A 17,945-nucleotide genomic window follows, 5' to 3' on the forward strand; every position below is an offset into this window, starting at 1 on the left:
CACACTCTCTAACACTACACTTTACTATTAAATATAATTATTAAAATCCTTCAAAAATGCTTTTTTGAATTGTTGTGTTCATATCTCATCTACAGTTTAAATATTTTAATTAGAATACACATTTTAGTCGTGTCCCTGGGATTTAACTCAGTCCTGTTACCTTAAAACACCCAACCCCCCACTTCCCACCCCACCCTACCCCGAAAAATTTTGGAACAAGGCACATGTTCACCAAGACGTTGTATCATCTGGATCTTCTGAAGGTCATGGGAAGATCAAAAGTAAGTTCTCTCAGTTTGTTTTCTGTATATTTGATGATATTGTAATTATGACTGAGAAGGTTAATCTCAGCGTACAGTCCTGTTACTTAAATCATTTCTTAGATGTCTTTCTCTTTCTCCCCTTCCCACTCTCTCCCTCTTTCTCTCTCTCCCTCCCTTCCCCATCTCCTTCTTTCCCTTTCCACCACCTTTGATATGAATAACTACAAGCATATAGAATATCCCTTCAATACAAACATGCATGCATGGCCATGCTCACTCTCACAAACACAAAAACACACAGACATGCACTCACACACATACAGACACTCATTCCCATTATCCACCACCAGTGTGTAACATCCACCTGGATGATACAACCACAGCCATAGTGCACCAGAACATCCACCCCACACCAGCTATTAGTGGAGAGGAGAGTGATGCAGCTAATTCAGGGATGGAGATTATTAGGGAACCATGATAGATAAAGGCCAGTGGGGATTTTTAATAACCACAGAGAGTCAGGACCTCGGTTTAACGTCTCTTCTGAAAGATGGTGCTGATTTTACATTATAGTGTCCCAGTCTCTATACTGTGGCATTAGGACCCACACAAACCACAGGATGAGTGCCCCTGCTGGCCTCACTAATACCACTTCCAGCAGCAGCCTTAGTTTTCCCCAGGAGGTCAATTTCAAAATAAACATAAACAATCAAACATTTACCTTAAAAGAAACTATGCAGTTGATTAGGTAAAACATAAAATTCCTCGCCTTTATACGTTTTTTGTTTAGAAACAAGTCAAAGTTCATTTACAATTCACTCCTCTTCATTTTAATGAGCATTTTCCATACTGTCCCAAGTTTTTCGGAAATGCGGTTGGACATGCGTATACAGTACAACAAAACGGTTTAGCTAGCCTCAGTTGTAAACACATAACAAGTGTTAATGCAAATAACATGACACACAAGACAAAGGACATTATGTGGGTCGAAGCATTAGACAGGACACTGAACAAAATGATTTCATCAGATGAGTATTCTGTACATAATACATTACAAATGCATTTAGCATGTTTTACGCCAAGTATAATGTCTTATAATGACTGGCATAAGCAAACATAAATACTTAAAATATTTATATGGAAGAGATTATGAAGCAGGAGTTTTATGAGACCTTAAAAAAAGTTACATAACATGTTCATAACAACAATGTGTGTGGCAGGCCAATCTCAGTCTTTTCATCTGTTTGTGTATATATTCCACGTGTTGCTATAACAGCTCAGCCTGTCATGTTTTATTCCTGATCAGCAACTGAAGAGACATTACTGTCAAATGTTGGTTTATTTTTCTTATTTTCTCATTTGTGTTTAAAGTTTTGAAGCCCAAGTAAATGTAAATTAAATGGAACTGTTACATAAATGGAACAGCCTTGCCTTGAAGGTTTATCAAAATTGATCATTAAGCATGTATAAACTTTATATGATTAGAGGCATTGAGGATAAAAAGATAAAAGGCAAGGATAGACAGATGCTCCCTGTGCAAAAGCTTGGTCAGAATTCTGAACTATTACTAGATAAAACTAATACAAAATTAATATTATGGTTTATAATAAGTAAGGACACACAAAACACACAACTTTTGTGTAAAACAGGGTTTGTTCTGTTGACAGAACATGTGTCTGTGTGTGTTTTAGGAATGAATGCCTTAATTGTTTATTGTGGACTGGGTTAAGGCTGAATGACTGAAGGTCAAATGCAGTCACAGACAGTACTGCCACCTTCCTTACCTCTCACACAGGTTTAAGGTATGTTTGTGTGGAAATTCAAAAATGTTTTGGTTATTTTCGAAGTGACAAAGTTTACAAAAAAAAGTCTTACTCAGGTTTCACTCAGTTGTTCATGGCCCTTTGGAGGAACACCTATAGTTCCTTTGTAGAACCATACAGGTAAGGCTTTGTTCTTAGTATAAATCATTAATAAACCTATAACCATTAATTCTTTAGAAAGCCTATCTTTTTTGAGTGCAATGTACGTTCTTTATGCGTCAATTAAACAAAGTTACACACAGGCCTTTAGGCCCATAGAAGACTTGTAATGCAAGAAAATGCATTACATTGAATGACTGATGGAAAATACCCTATCTGTGTTGTTAGCAGGAGACATTGGAGGTTATTTGCCTATATATATATTCAAAAGTATGATTTTATAATCAATGCAACATTTTACTGGGAACCAATGCAGTGTGAATAAGATAGGGGTGATGTGGCGCAATCTTCTGGTTCTAGTAAGGACTAGTTGGACTAGTAGGACTGGTTGCTGAATTCTGGACTAACCGGAACTTGTTTATGCACCTACTGAAACATCCACACAGAAAGGCATTACAGTAATCCAACCTAGAGGTGACAAAAGCATAAACTAGTTTTTCTGCATAATTTCTTATCTTAGCAACTTATTAGATTAGCTATTTCTGAGATGAAAAAGGATACTCTAGTAATATTATCTACATGAGCTTCAAATGTGAGAAAGTAAATAATTAGACCAGTCTTTTACTGCTGCAAAAGGTATACAGTTTCAATCAAAAATATTCAACCCCCATTGCAAATCAGGTTTATTGTCAAAATTTACAGACTTTCAGGTCTTTGCAATGAACAAATCAAACAAAAGCAATTGAAATAGTTCAACACAATGAATGCTTCAAGTGGTTTCCCCAAATTCAACAGAAAATTTATTTATAATAATTTCTCCAGTTTCAAAATTGTATGGTGCAGGTGCTAGCATGGCCTGCCTGCAGTCTTGACCCGTCCCTGATTAAGAATATGTGGCATGTTATGAAGTGCAAAATAAGGAAACAAAGGCCCTGTACAGTTGTGCAGCTGAAGAAATGCATAATGGATAAAATGGGGGAAAATTCCGTTTGCTAAACTTAACCAACTGGTGTCTTCACTCAGCGCCCAAACACTTAATAAGTGTTATTAGATGATGTTACACAGCGGTGAACAGTCGACTGTCCCAAATTTTTTGGACTGTGTTACAGTCTTCAGATTTGAAATGAGTGTATATTTTCAAAAATAAACAAAATTAAAGTAAAACATCAAATAATGTATTTTCAATATAGTACAGGGTGAATTTGATTTTCACATGTCTCTTTTTTTTCTCATTTTCCATACTGTTCCAACATTTGTATTCACAAATATGTCTCTATTTGTACAAATCGTTGCACATTCATTTAATTCTGAATTTCGCAGACACAAATTATAAGACATTTATTTGTGGATAGTAAGATGCATTTGCAACATTTATCAAGTTCATGTATAGATGTGCATGCCTTTGTTAATCATTTTGAGACTAATTCCATCCCATAGTCTCTCCTGTCTATATCCATGCTGTCGTTCACTGAAACACACAGCAGCACCATGCCTCTGCTTCCACAGCACGTTACTTTTATTAGCACTAAAAAAAATCTTTGATCAGGAACACATGATATGGTAGTGTTGTTTTCTTATCCTCTTATTTGTGTTAAAGTTTTGAAGCGTAATTAAATGAAACAGTGTAATGTCCGATTAATGTCATATTTATTATGTCAGTAGTCACGGAAATAGTTTTAGTAATATAAGGCAGTTATAATATTAGTGTCCAAGACTGGACAGATCCCCACTGTGTACCTGGCCCAGAACCACCCATGCCCATAAAACTGAAAATCAATGAGACTTAACTGGTGTTTCACATGTGGCTTTACCAAATGTATTCAAGTGTATATTGAATATGTATTTTTTTATTTATTATTATTTTAACTAAGTATGCTATGAATACATTTAGGACAGTGTACTCAAAGACTACATTCTACATAACCCTGGATTAAACATGCACATTTGGTTGGTGATAAAACTATATTTGAAATCAGAGGTATAACTTCACTGATATTATGAAATAGCTTCAAATTTAACATTAAACATTATATACTACATCACTGTTAAAGTCTCTCATTGGTCAGAATGTGTGGATTCATTTTATATAACATCAATAAAGGATTTTGTAGGGTTTATAATAACATGCTTGTTCTATTTAATGTGCTATAGATTCTATAGTAGCAGCTAAATCTCAGGGACTTGTATGGTCTAATTTAATCCAAGGCTATAAATAAATGGATTAAAAATGTATGGTTACTTAACAAGCTACAATGTGTAACTGGTGAAATGGTGATGTTTTCTGTAAGGGGAGGTTTGTTTAACATTTATGAAAGGAGTCTCCAGTGTCTCCACTTTGTAGCAGTTAGTAGGTTTTCTGCCACATGAACGTCTTCATGACAGAGGTGTTCACACTTTCAGGTTCTTACTTTCATGACATTTTGTCTTATAAACTTTGAAAAACAATATAAAAAAACGATTCTGATAACAAATTGGGAAATACAATACTGGGATGTTTGTTTGTCATTATGCAAAAGTTTCCAATGGAGAAAAAAAAAAACCTGTGAATTTTCATGAGATAGAAATGAAAAAAATTCTTAAAAAGAAAAAAGAGAAAATGCTACAAACGTTTAGAGCAATTGTAAGAAGTATTGTAATATTGTAAACATGGGTGGCATGTTGGTGCACCAGGTAGTGTTGTCACCTTAAAGCTCCAGGTTCCCTGGTTTGATCCAACTACAAGTTCCCTGGTTGATCCAGGGTGTATTCTTGCCTGCCGTCCAGGATAAGCTCTGGATCCACTGTAACCCTGACGAGGATCAAGTGCTCACTGAAGATGAATGAATGAATGCGGATTTTGTCTTTGATTTGTACATTTGTAATTATAAAATCTTTATATTTCATAATGTAAAGCAGGTTTTGAAAATGAAAACAGAAATCTGTTAAATTCCATGAGGTGGAATCTGGTCAGGTAACCTCTGGCAGCATTCTTTTGCAACTTTAAAAAACAATTAACCATTGTAAAGCGCTGTTGTTTCTAAGAGTGATGAGATGACACTCAGTAGATGTACCTGTACCCGTACAGTTGGACATTCCACTAATTAACTGCATGACTAGTTTGATCTGAAATGAGATGAAGTTAATATTTTGTGAAACTGAAATATCCTGCTGCTTACAGGGTTCTTAAATATGAATAAAATAATTCAAAATGCTTTGGTGTGATTTTTGGCTTCCGTTATTGATCCATCCATCCATCCATCTTCAACCGCTTACTCCATTTCAGGTCATGAGGGAGCGTGGAGCCTATCCCAGGGAGCATCGGGCACAAGGCGTGGTACACCCTGGACACGGTTCAGTTATATATATATATATATATATATATATATATATATATATATATATATATATATATATATATAAATATAAATATATATATATATATAACAATAGATGTGACAGGGAAAGAAATCTGCTGGTCCAAATAGTTTTTTAAATGATTTGGTCAAGTTGTAAGCAAGTTGTAAACTGCATGGGCATTGTGAGTTTTAATTAAATCATTTTCTAGCCCTAAGCAAGAAGTTAAATCTCCAAACAATATGGATCTTCATACATCTTCTGAGTCTGGTGCATTATACAGAAGACCCAGCTATGTATCCAGGTTATTACCAGTCATATTCAAAGAAAAGGCTTTCATTAGTCTACTATATGCCTTCAATATTACATGAGACAATATTGACAAAATATCACAGCTTATGCTACATAAAAAAACAAAAAGTATCACCATTTATGAAGAGGACACAGAGTCTATCATTGATATACAACAACTAGAAACTCAGGACTCATTTTATTGCTCAGGTGAATCTTTAATGGAAAAGGGTCTGGTTCCACAAAAGCCCTGACCAGTTAGTTTGGAAAAACATTTGTATATTTCAAGAGCTCCTGAGTTTTGTAAATGTATGTGTAAGATGACTGACTAATGTAATCTTTGACTGATTGGCTTCAAATCTTGGACAAAAGAAACGCTGCGTTAAAAAAAAAGCAGGAAGAGCTTATATGTGTCTTTACTAGTCAAAAAGTTGCAATGGCTGAGCTGCATTACTTGAATATTTAGCCTATGGCATGCTTAAGAGGCACTGTATAATTATCAGTTTGCTATTTTTAGCGCTCTGTGAGCTCTAACTTTTATGGAGTTTGTGGGCATCGCTAAATGTAAATGTACCTGTTCTATGAACACGCTTGGTATGTTACTGAGTCAATGCAATGTCTCAGTTTCTGTTTTCATTTCCCCTCAGTGAAACTGCATCTACCTCCACTGAAAGCCCTGACTCATCATGTCATGTGACTATCCCTCTGGGGTATCAAAACTTTTGTGAAGTGTTCAGCAAAATGAAAGCCTTTGGCCTGCTTCATTGACCTCCTTCCTGGGACCATGACCCCTCACAGTCACATTTACCCCCTCAGCATCACTGAAAGTCAAGCCATGCAGGTCTACATCACCCTAGCTCAGGGGTACATCCATCCCTCCACATCACTAGCATCAGCCAGCTCCTTCTTTGTGGAAAAGAAAGGAAGCGGTCTCAGGCCCTGATTATTGAGGGCTAAACCAAATCACTACCAAATATCGCTACCCATTACCTTTTATCCCATCGGCCCTCAAACAGCTCAGAGAAGCCTGAATCTTTACGAAATTAGACAAGAGCAGTGCATATAATCTCATCCACATCCGAGAAAGGGATGAGTGGAAAATGGCCTTTAGCACCACCTCTGGAATTACGAGTACTAGTGTATGAGACATGCTGGGGTCTCGTCCATTACGAATACTGGTGTAAAAAATGTATGCCTACATTGACAACATTTTGATTTACTCTTCATTCCAAGAAATTCATGTTATCCATGTGAAACAAGTGCTTCAGAGACTCATGGACAATCACCTATATGTCAAAGCAGAAAATTGTGAATTCCATGTTGAATTTTAAATTTTTCCCACTTCTTTTCTTATTTTAAAATCTTAGAAAAATTCAAAACTGTTTGTAGAAATGTAAAATTTTTATATATTTTTCTTTACCTTTCACTGTTTTGAATTGTCTTGGCACATCATGTTCTAACACGCAAAGGAACTTCAGTTACAGAAAGTTCTGAGTAGTTTCCAAGAAATCATACTCCCCCCAGAACAAGGTGTCATTCACCTGCTATTTCCTGTAAGAGCAAGTTAATCTGCTTTCACTTTGGGGTTATAAATTCTGATCATAACCATGTGCACAGACATCACAATGAGCATTTGTCCCAGCTAGGAGTACATTTGGTAAGCAAATATAACACTTCATAATTTTCTACACTACACGTTTATTTTTGTCCTTATTTTGTTATCAGCTATAAACATTTGATTTTACTGTTCCATCTACAAGGTTTAATGGGTGTTTTACAGAACATACATGTCTGTGTTGTTTGCAAGAAAAGAGAAGAAATAAAAATATATGAGATTTTGTATTGGAGACATTGGAGGTTATTTGCCTACATATTTTTTAAAATATATTTTTCTTAGCTTGTTCAGGAACCTGGTCTGATAATTAAATTATATTATGGTAATTGCTGGTGGGGAGGGGAAGATCCCACCTCCCACATTGTCCAGTTCCCAAAGCTGTGCAATCTGTCTCCGATGGGGTCTACTACTGTGTCTGTTTTCAGTGGAATTTCACGATTAGAAGTATTCTATATGAGGAGTAGTATATGAAGAGTAGTATTGCCTCAGCAGTGATCCAGGTGCATTCCTCTGTATGGTACCCCTCCCAGTGTATAGGAACAGCATGCATAAACCCTGTCCTTTAGAGTCGAGTAGTATTATGAGGTATGTTGGTCTGCTGTCTATTTAATCCATTTTTTAAGTATATTTATGTAGTTCTTTTAACAATGGACATTTTCACAAAGCAGTTTTACAGAAGTCCAGATATAGATTTAAATTCCCCTAATGAGGAAAACAGCTGACATTAGGAAGAAATCTTTAGAGGAACCAGACTCAAAAGGGAACCCATCCTCTTCTGGGTGACACCATATAGTGAGATTATAAGTCATTACCCATCCACAGGTTTGTACTGTGGAGATAAGCAGTGTTAAGTGTGAGAGGATCTTGAGTATGAGCCTCAGAGTCATTTCTGATTTCTTTAGAGTTTTAACTTTAAGTGTGAATTGTGTATGGGGGACGGGGGTAAAATAAAATAGTAGTATTTTATAATCAATGCAACATTTTGGTCAAATCTTCTGGTTCTAGTAAGGACTCTGGTTGCTGCATTCTGGACTAATCAGAGCTTGTTTCTCCACCTGCTGGAACATCCAGACAGCAAGGCATTACAATAATCCAAACTAAAGGTGACAAAAGCATAAACTAGTTTTTCTGCATCATTTCTTATCTTAGCAATGTTTTATCTTAGCTATTTCTGAGATGAAAATGGCTATCCTAATAATAGTATCTACATGAGCTTGGTAAACAACAAGGTATTTTACTGCTGCACATGGTATAACTGAATGGCCATCCATAGTTACTACATAATCACAAAGCTTACTTTTAGCTGCATTTGAAGTAAAGTATTTATTTATTTTCAGAATTAAGTAGAAGGAAGATACTAAGCATCCAGTGTCTAACATCCACATTCCGAATCTATTCAAATAACATTCCTCAACTTTATTAAGCTGGTGTCTCTCATATGGCATTGATGGAGCACATAGCTGTGTGTCATCAGCATAGCAGTGTAAGCTAATACCATGTTTACAGATAATTTGACTTAGAGGTAGAAGATATGGAGAAAAGAGCAGTGGGCCTAAAATAGAACCTTATGGAACACCAAACTTTATTATGCATAGTGAAGCCACCATTTGCATCTACAAATTGATAACAGTCCGTTAAATAAGACCTGAGCCAAGGAAGGGCTGTTTCCCTAATTCCAACAACTTTTTCTAGTCTATCTATTATGATAATTATGATAAATGATATCAAAAGCTGCATTAAGGTCAAGCAACACAAACAGGTAGGTAGGTAATTTACTACTTTAACCAGCACTGTCTTAGTACTGTAATGAAACCCTGAATGATAGATTTCATGAATGTTATTGCCATGTAAGTATAAGCCTAACTGCTGTGCTATGTCACCGTGCTGCATTGGGATAGGGCTAGAGCATATTACATCATCATCCATTGTCTTTGCTAATTTACATACATCTTAGTAACTTCTGATTGATGAAGCTGCATATCCTTAGCTCCTCCGAACTTCAAAAATAGCTCTTTACTTGCCTAAGACCCTGTGTCCAGAAGGAGTGGAGGCTAAGCTCTGGATTTCTGCCCCTGTAATATATAACAGACGGCTTTTAGCAATCAACCATTGAATGTGAGCAATTGTATATGATGAAGGCTGATTTAGTCTCTAGGCTACTGGGTTAACTTGTTTTAAACTTTTGATAGGACCAATGAATCCAGTCTCAATTTTAGGTCTCAGTTGAATGGCTAGACCATTTGTCTGGGACATAAGTGAGGCAATAAAAAGGTTATCTTATTTGTAGGTGAGGTCTGTGGCACGGCATTGCTCAGATCTTATATTGTATTATAGCTATTTGTGAGTCCAATGGGTAAGAAGGTGAGGGAGTTTTCTGAATATTCTGCCCAAAATTTTGAGTTTGAGATTACACTGGTTATAGAGATAGGGCTAGTGGAAACTGGGGGAAAACATACTTTATTCATGCATTTTGAGAAATTAACAAATGTAATACAAGCATAATAAATAATAAAAATGAACAGTAGTTCACAGTAATTATGATTGGCATTCAATAGCTTATGCTTGTCAATGAGGTCTAAAATATTACTACATATAATACTGGCAGCAGTAAAGCATGAACTATCACAGGGGTTTTCAAATCTGCATCAAATCATGTTCTGTATTTCTCCAAGTATTTCTGAAAATCTGTAATTACCAACAAACCTATGATGAAGAAACACAGATGAAAGTATGAACTACACACTAGCATTTTAGAGTATTAAATGTTTGTTCTAATATTTATTCATGTTTTTTTATTATTATTAATTTCATACTATGCTAATATACTTTGATTAATAATACTTTGTAACTGCAAGCCAACTACCGGTGTCTAATTAAACATGTTTCCTTTAGTAAAAGACTGTGGCTCAGGATCCGCACAAATGGAGTTAAAGCAGCTCAAAGGTGAGTAAATACTGACGTGGTCACAATAATGTATGAAAAGGGAAAAAGAGAAACTTCTCAATTTAGTTTGGGAGAAGTAAACTAATGGAATACGCATGGTATATGCACCTTATATATATATATATATATATATATATATATATATATATATATATATATATATATATATATATATATATATATATATATATATATAGGTAATCATTTATTGCTATACACTGAAGGCATTTGGGTTTGAGACAATAGCTAAAAAACAACAACACTTGGGACACTAGCTCATGTACTATGTCTTTTTTAGGTTATTAAGAATTGACTGCCAAGTAAAATTAAGTTAAAACGACTGTTTATGAAGTTGAAATAAAAGTGGAATTACATTGATGTATAATTCCATTATATTTTTATTCATGTTACAAAAATGTTCAGAATAGTATATCTGAATTAAAACATGAAACATACATAATGTGTACAATAAATAGGTAGACCTGAGTATTTAGAATACCCATATAATTACATCTAAAACTAAAATAATAGTTGGAATATAGATTATTTACCACCAAGTGAATTTCTCTTCAAGTATGCTAACAAATAACATATAATCACATATCACATATAAGTACACTAGACTACTTTTCTCCAAGAACTTAGATTGTCCTATTGTAAATACAATAGTGGACATCTCTGATTAATATATTGACATTATATTATATCAAAAGTAAACAGTACGTCTCTCTAAATATACATTAGTAAGTTTATCATAAACCTGGCAGCATATATGAATGAACTTGACAAATTTACTGGATTTAAGGACAGAATGTTACTTTGTTGAGATCTCTACTGAAACTCAAGAAGAAATGTATTTGAGGCTTTTGTCTCAGGAGAAAAAGAGAGACAGGAGAATTAGGGATAGTTCACTGTTTCATTTCCATTTGGTCTCATTGCTGTCTAAATTAGACTGTAGAGATAATAAGGAGATCTGAATTAAGAGTTTTTTTCTAGGGTGGGGCATAGCTTCTAAATTAATAGTGATATTGATATAAAATGATCTCTACTTTCAGATGATTTTCGTGCATTTTTTAAAAGACTGGAACTTGAAAAGTACTACCCAAACAAGCTGACTCAGAGGTCTTTGCTGGAGATCAACAGTGCCAGTGTATCTGATGAAGAGGTTCACTCACTACAAGCCTTACCATGGGCTTTCCTACGCAAATTACTGATGGCTAATTCAAATTCAAGATCTTTATGTGTACCTGGTGAAAATAAAGAAACAGATGACATGTTTGCTGAGCAGAGCTGTGATGCTACTCCAAATCTTCTAGATCTCCACACTGCCCTCTTTGTCTGTGCAGACAGTTTCCTTCAGCAACAAATAGCACTTAAAATGTCAATGTGCCAGTTTGCAATACCATTTCTGTTACCTCCTGGAGTACATAATCAAAGCACTCTTATGTTATGGGCTCTTAGAGGTATCCTGAAAGAATGGCGTCCACATTCAATGTCAGAATCTAAAGGGTTTGTTGAGGACAGTGTTGTTCATGCAAAAATTCCCTTGATATCATTTGTGAGGTTAAGCAACTGCAGTTTGTCCAAGTCACAGGTTTTGAACCAAGTGCTCAACAAGTCACAGCAGCACCATGACTTCTTTTCACATCGAGAAATGATCGGAGGATCTGCTCGAAGGGTAATCAGTAATGGGATGGTTGAAATCTGCTGGAGTCTGCCATGTGGAAACAATAGTATCGATGTATTTCCGGAACCAGTGGCTATTGCTAATTTAAGAGGAGATGCTTTCACTTTTGTAACACACTTCAGTTTCCTTACTCAGGTGTCAACAGCTGTCTTTGTGTTCCTAGACAGTGTTGACAAAAATGAGCAAAGGTTGTTTGCCTCTTTACAAGGAATGAAAACCAATATCTTTCTTGTGGTTAATTCTCAGAAAAATATGAGCCAGAATGTGAAGTCTTCTATCAAAGCAGCAGTTGATACTCTGCAATTGGAAAAAAATCACACCATTGTGAAAAGCCAAACAGTGAATATGGCTAATTTCTCAAATATGATCAGTTCTGCCATTAACAAAGTGCTAAGTGAGAATCACAGATCATCAATCACAGAAATTGAGAGTATGAAGAAAATTGCTCAGGAATTTGGTCTTTGCATTGATGAATGTGAAAACAGAGCCTGTGGATCAGCAGAGGAAAAAGCAGAGAAAATCATGAAAAGTATTGGAGTTCGTCAAATAGTGGAATATAAAAAGACACGGCTGCCACTGCAAGGTGAAAATTGGAAAAGACTGGCTCAGATAGAAAAAGAGGAATGCCGATTACAACAACCAGGAGGGTTGACTTTGGAGGAGTATAAGGTCAAACTTCAAAAAGACAAAGATGAAATTTGGAAGAAACAAAGCAACTATAAATTGACAGAAACAATGGACATCTTAATAAAGGCATTATCAAACTCTGATGACATTGAGCGAGCCTTTTTTCTCAGATGGCTGGGACTAAAACTGGACATGCGATCGCGCAAAGACATGTCAAACCTACGGAAAGAATATACAAAGTGTGAACAACAAAAGGACAGAGATGGTATAGTTCGAATAGACCAGGAGCTTCTTGATTGTTCTCTTGGAATAGAGCACTACATGAGAGAGATGGGACAAATCTATGAGGTTGCTTCATTTGGTTCATCTAAAAAGTCTGACAGAATAAGCAGTCTCCCTACTCTGGCTGCCAAAATGCTTATAGCTGGGTTTCCTCTTGAACTACTTGATGGAGATGCATCAAATATCCCAGAGAAATGGGTGAGTGATGTTCTCATGGAGCTTCACAGGATGGTTGGCCAGAAGAGCCGTTTGCTGGTTATCACTGTGTTAGGGGTTCAGAGTACGGGTAAATCAACACTACTCAACACTATGTTTGGAGTTCAGTTTGCAGTGAGCAGTGGACGATGCACACGTGGAGCATTCATGATTTTCCTTCCTGTGGGTAATGACTTGAAGGAGGAGTTACTTTGTGACTTTGTCCTTCTGATTGATACAGAGGGTTTGAAATCACCAGCACTGGCACAACTGGATGACAGTTATGAACATGACAATGAGTTGGCCACATTTGTGATTGGTCTGAGTGATGTAACCATCATTAATGTAGCAATGGAGAATTCCACAGAGATGAAGGACATCTTACAAATAGCAGTTCATGCTTTTTTACGGATGAAGGAAGTTGGTAAAAAAACAGTCTGCCACTTTGTCCACCAAAATGTTGCTGGTGTATCTGCATATGACAAAAACATGACAGACCGAAAAAAGCTCCTGGACCAATTAAATGAGATGACAGTGATTGCGGCTGAAATGGAAAAGCAGCCTAATGTGAAGAAATTCACAGATGTATTGGATTATGATGTTGAAAAGAATAACTGGTATATACCAGGTCTATGGCATGGAACACCACCAATGGCACCAGTTAATACAGGCTACAGCGTAGCTGTGTTGGATTTTAAGAAAAACCTCTTGGAGATGCTTAAAGTGAGAAAAGATGAACAACCTTCCCAGATCCCAGAGTTCCTGCAGTGGATGAGTAGCTTGTGGAAGGCCGTGAAGTTTGAGAACTTCATCTTTAGTTTCAGAAACACTCTTGTGGCCCATGCCTATGATAACCTTTGCAGAGAGTTTTCTGAATGGGAATGGTCTTTCAGAAGACATATCCTCACTTTGTTTGCTAGTGCAGAAGTTCAAATATCTAACACTGAAAGCAGAAGTGTTCATGAGGTTGTTGAGGCACTTCAAAATAATTCACATAAAGAGATTGCAGTTCAAACAAAAGAAATTACTGACAAATTGAAAGACTACTACAAAAGGAAAGATCGTAATGTGCATTTAGTGGTAAAGTACAAAGCTGATTTTTCCAATAGCATTAAATCTCTGGAGAATGAAATGAAGCAGGATGTTAAACAGAGATTATTTACTGCTGCTGAGAAGAGGAGAAACAAGGAGAAAGTTGAAGAGATTCAAAATAAGCAAGCTGCTATGATTGAGTGTAAAGTTCGGCAGTTACTGCAGAATTACAAAGATCGTAATGATGCGGTGTCTGATGAGGACCTCATGGCTGATTTTGAGAGAATGTGGAATAGAGAAGTGGCAAACATCACTGGTCTAAAAGAAAAAGATGTTCCCGCTGATGTTTTGAAGCAACTGCGAGCAAGTTTAGGAAATCGCCAAGTCATGGAGGATTTGCAGAACGTTAAGAGTTTGACACAATATGGGCAAGAAGATTTCAAGACCAAGAAAAGACATTTAAACTTGGGGAAAATTGAAAAAGTAATTAATATTATTAAAAAAAAAAGTCTAAAACAAGACCTACAGATTGTTGCAGTTGATGTCATTAACAGTTGTAGAAGGATGATTGAACAGTTCACACAATCCAAAAGTGATTACCAAGAGACATTTACAAAAGATGTGCTTGATAAAATTGATGAACACCTTAATAAAGCAGGCTCCAAATTCAATACCATATTTGAATTTGACCTGAAATTGCACATTTGTGGCATTGCCTCTCGGAAATTCACAGAGATGCACAGGAAGTATATCACTGAGCAAGATCCATTAAATCATGTACAGAAATTTAAGAGGCAGTATCTCTCTGATTTCATTGATTTGTACAGAAAGAGGGACCAGTGCCAGAGGAAAGCAAAAGACTTCACTCAGCTCTGTCTCAAACCAGCAGTGACTGAGTACATCGACCAGTCCCTCGGACCTGACATTGTTGATGCAGTTTTGGAGTATAAGTCTACTGAGTATAGTTCACGAACGCTGTTTCAGTACACCATCCTGAAGGAACTACTGGAAAAATCCAACTTCAGTGACTTTGTAGAGTATATTTTGCATTATGAGAATTATGTCAAAGACTGGATATACAATCACATCATTAAATGTTTCTCCAAAGACATATCTTTGCAAGAATTAAAAATGAAGAAGCTGGACAGAGTAGTTAAAAAGATCACTAACGCAATAGAAACATCTAAGCTGGAAGCCAATGGGTCTCCTTTGCCCAGTAATGCAGAAGGTACTACAGTTTTGGTCAAGAACCTTTGCAAAGCTTTGAGTGATGTCATCTCAATATCCATGAGCACAGTGGAGAGGGTCCTGTTTCAGAACACAAGCTGTTGTGAACCATTCACCAAAAGTCTCTATGAATGTATTGAGGACCTGAAACAGCAAATAGCAAAGGAGATCTCAGAGTCCACTGATACCACTGAGACCCTGAACAATGTGCCAGTAAAACCCCAAGATGAGCTTTTCAAGAGGGTGTTTGGTTGTGGAGTGCAGTGTCCATTTTGCAAAACACCATGTGAGGCAGGTGGGAAGGAACATCAGCTACACCATGCAGCTGTGCACAGACCAAAAGGACTGGGTATGTACAGATCTGTAAAGACTAATATCCTTTCTGAAGAGATTTGTACATCTAGTGTTCATGGCAATGGGATGTTTCGAAACCATAAAACAAATTACCAAAGTCATCCGTATAAAGACTACCGGAAATACCACCCAGATTGGCATATTGCACCTGACATGTCTATAGAGGCCTCAGATTACTGGAAGTATGTGCTGGTGACATTCAATAAGCAATTTGCTGAACGGTATAAAGCATTGCCAGCTGTGTATCCAGATGCGTGGAATGGAATCACTAAAGATCAGGCTTTTATTAGTCTGAAGCAGATGTTTAATATTCAATAATGGATGACCTGCAAAATATATATTGCCATTTGTGAAGAGGACAACTCCATCACTCACAGTTCCATCACTAATGTTATCACTCAGGTGAATCAGGAACTGGAGCGCTAATTATGTCTTACAATTGAACTTCTACTGACTTACTATTATCTAAATATAGAATCAATTTTACTAAAAGTTATTTTCGGGGATTTAAATGGTTTCTTTTAAACATTATATCTGTATGTCTACAATGATAAACAATTTTTAAAAGTGTAGTTAGGCTTGTTATAACATTTTGGTGATTGGATTATTTCTGTGTTTGTGATGTTAATTCAAATGTTACAATTATGTTTAATAATCACTTGGTTACAGTTGTTACAAATCTTTGTTATAAATGTTACAGTTATGTTTATTAATTACTTTCTGAAATTAAAATGAATGGATTATTCAGAACATATTGTATGAATGTATGAGTATATTCATAAACTGAATAAACAATTCATACCATAAATATATCAATCTGTCAATCCAAATTGGTTGCAAGGACAAATTTTATTGCAGTATGAATTACAAATAAACGAATACATAATACAATAAACTAATAATTTCTCATATTTATTCAATTTAACACTTCTACAATCATACATACATATTAGCCATTGCACTGAATGGGTGCCATTTCTGTCCCCAGGGCCTTATATATACAAATATGCATGAAAATTAACTGAAAAAAAAAACATCTTATCAAGCAAGTTTAGTGGTTAGCACGCTCGCCTCACACCTCCAGGGTCGGGGGTTCGATTCCCACCGTGGCCCTGTGTGTGTGGAGTTTGCATGTTCTCCCCGTGCTGCGGGGGTTTCCTCCACGTACTCTGGTTTCCGGAGTGCACCAGGTAGTGTTGTCACCTTAAAGCTCCAGGTTCCCTGGTTTGATCCAACTACAAGCTTGCAACTTTAAAAAACAATTAATCATTGTAAAGCGCTGTTGTTTCTAAGAGTGATGAGATGACACTCAGTAGATGTACCTGTACCCGTACAGTTGGACATTCCACTAATTAACTGCATGACAAGTTTGATCTGAAATGAGATGAACTTAATATTTTGTGAAACTTAAATATCCTGCTGCTTACAGGGTTCTTAAATATTAATAAAATAATTAAAAATGCTTTCGTGTGATTTTTAGCTTCAGTTATTGATCCATCCATCCATCCATCTTCAACCGCTTACTCCTTTTCAGGGTCACGGGTGAGCCTGGAGCCTATCCCAGGGAGCATCGGGAACAAGGCGTGGTACACCCTGGACAGGGTTCAGTTATATACATATATACATATATATATATATATATATATATATATATATATATATATATATATATATATATATATATATATATATATATATATATATATATATATATATATAAACAATAGATGTGACAGGGAAATAAATTTGCACATTTGCTGGTCCAAATACTTTTTTAAATGATTTGGTCAAGTTGTAAGCAAGTTGTAAATTGTCATGGGCATTGTGAGTTTTAAGTAAATCATTTGCCAAATCACTACCAAATATCGCTACCCATTACCATTTATCCCATCGGCCCTCAAACAGCTCAGAGAAGCCTGAATCTTTACAAAATTAGACAAGAGCAGTGCATATAATCTCATCCACATCCGAGAAAGGGATGAGTGGAAAATGGCCTTTAGCACCACCTCTGGAATTACGAGTACTAGTGTATGAGACATGCTGGGGTCTCGTCCATTACGAATACTGGTGTAAAAAATGTATGCCTACATTGACAACATTTTGATTTACTCTTCATTCCAAGAAATTCATGTTATCCATGTGAAACAAGTGCTTCAGAGACTCATGGACAATCA

The 17,945-nt window shown here is 36.2% G+C and overlaps 1 protein-coding gene across 3 annotated transcripts; it reads left to right on the top strand.

Moving 5' to 3' along the window:
- Window positions 1-7,374: 7,374 nt before the first annotated feature.
- Window positions 7,375-16,666, top strand: LOC128633594 (up-regulator of cell proliferation). 3 transcript variants are annotated; one of them, XM_053682792.1, is made up of 4 exons: window positions 7,375-7,466; window positions 8,430-8,527; window positions 10,317-10,367; window positions 11,423-16,666. In XM_053682792.1, exons 3-4 carry the CDS (start codon window positions 10,346-10,348, stop codon window positions 16,087-16,089), a joined length of 4,689 nt encoding a protein of 1,562 aa, XP_053538767.1. In that variant the 5' UTR covers window positions 7,375-7,466; window positions 8,430-8,527; window positions 10,317-10,345; the 3' UTR covers window positions 16,090-16,666. The 3 variants fall into 3 exon arrangements, with proteins under 3 accessions (XP_053538767.1, XP_053538768.1, XP_053538769.1); XM_053682793.1 differs by lacking the exon at window positions 8,430-8,527 and having other exon boundaries at window positions 7,398-7,466; XM_053682794.1 differs by lacking the exons at window positions 7,375-7,466; window positions 8,430-8,527 and adding an exon at window positions 8,990-10,152.
- Window positions 16,667-17,945: the final 1,279 nt, after the last annotated feature.

Source organism: Ictalurus punctatus, chromosome 9 (assembly GCF_001660625.3).
Source record: "Ictalurus punctatus breed USDA103 chromosome 9, Coco_2.0, whole genome shotgun sequence".
Classification (NCBI taxonomy): Eukaryota; Metazoa; Chordata; class Actinopteri; order Siluriformes; family Ictaluridae; genus Ictalurus; species Ictalurus punctatus.

What these genes read in the sequence shown, in the direction of transcription:
- LOC128633594 (XM_053682792.1), top strand. Translation starts at nt 10,346, where the DNA reads ATGGAGTTAAAGCAGCTCAAAG. An exon ending in GGAGTTAAAGCAGCTCAAAG is followed by an intron (nt 10,368 to 11,422) that starts GTGAGTAAATAC and finishes CTCTACTTTCAG; the next exon opens with ATGATTTTCGTGCATTTTTT.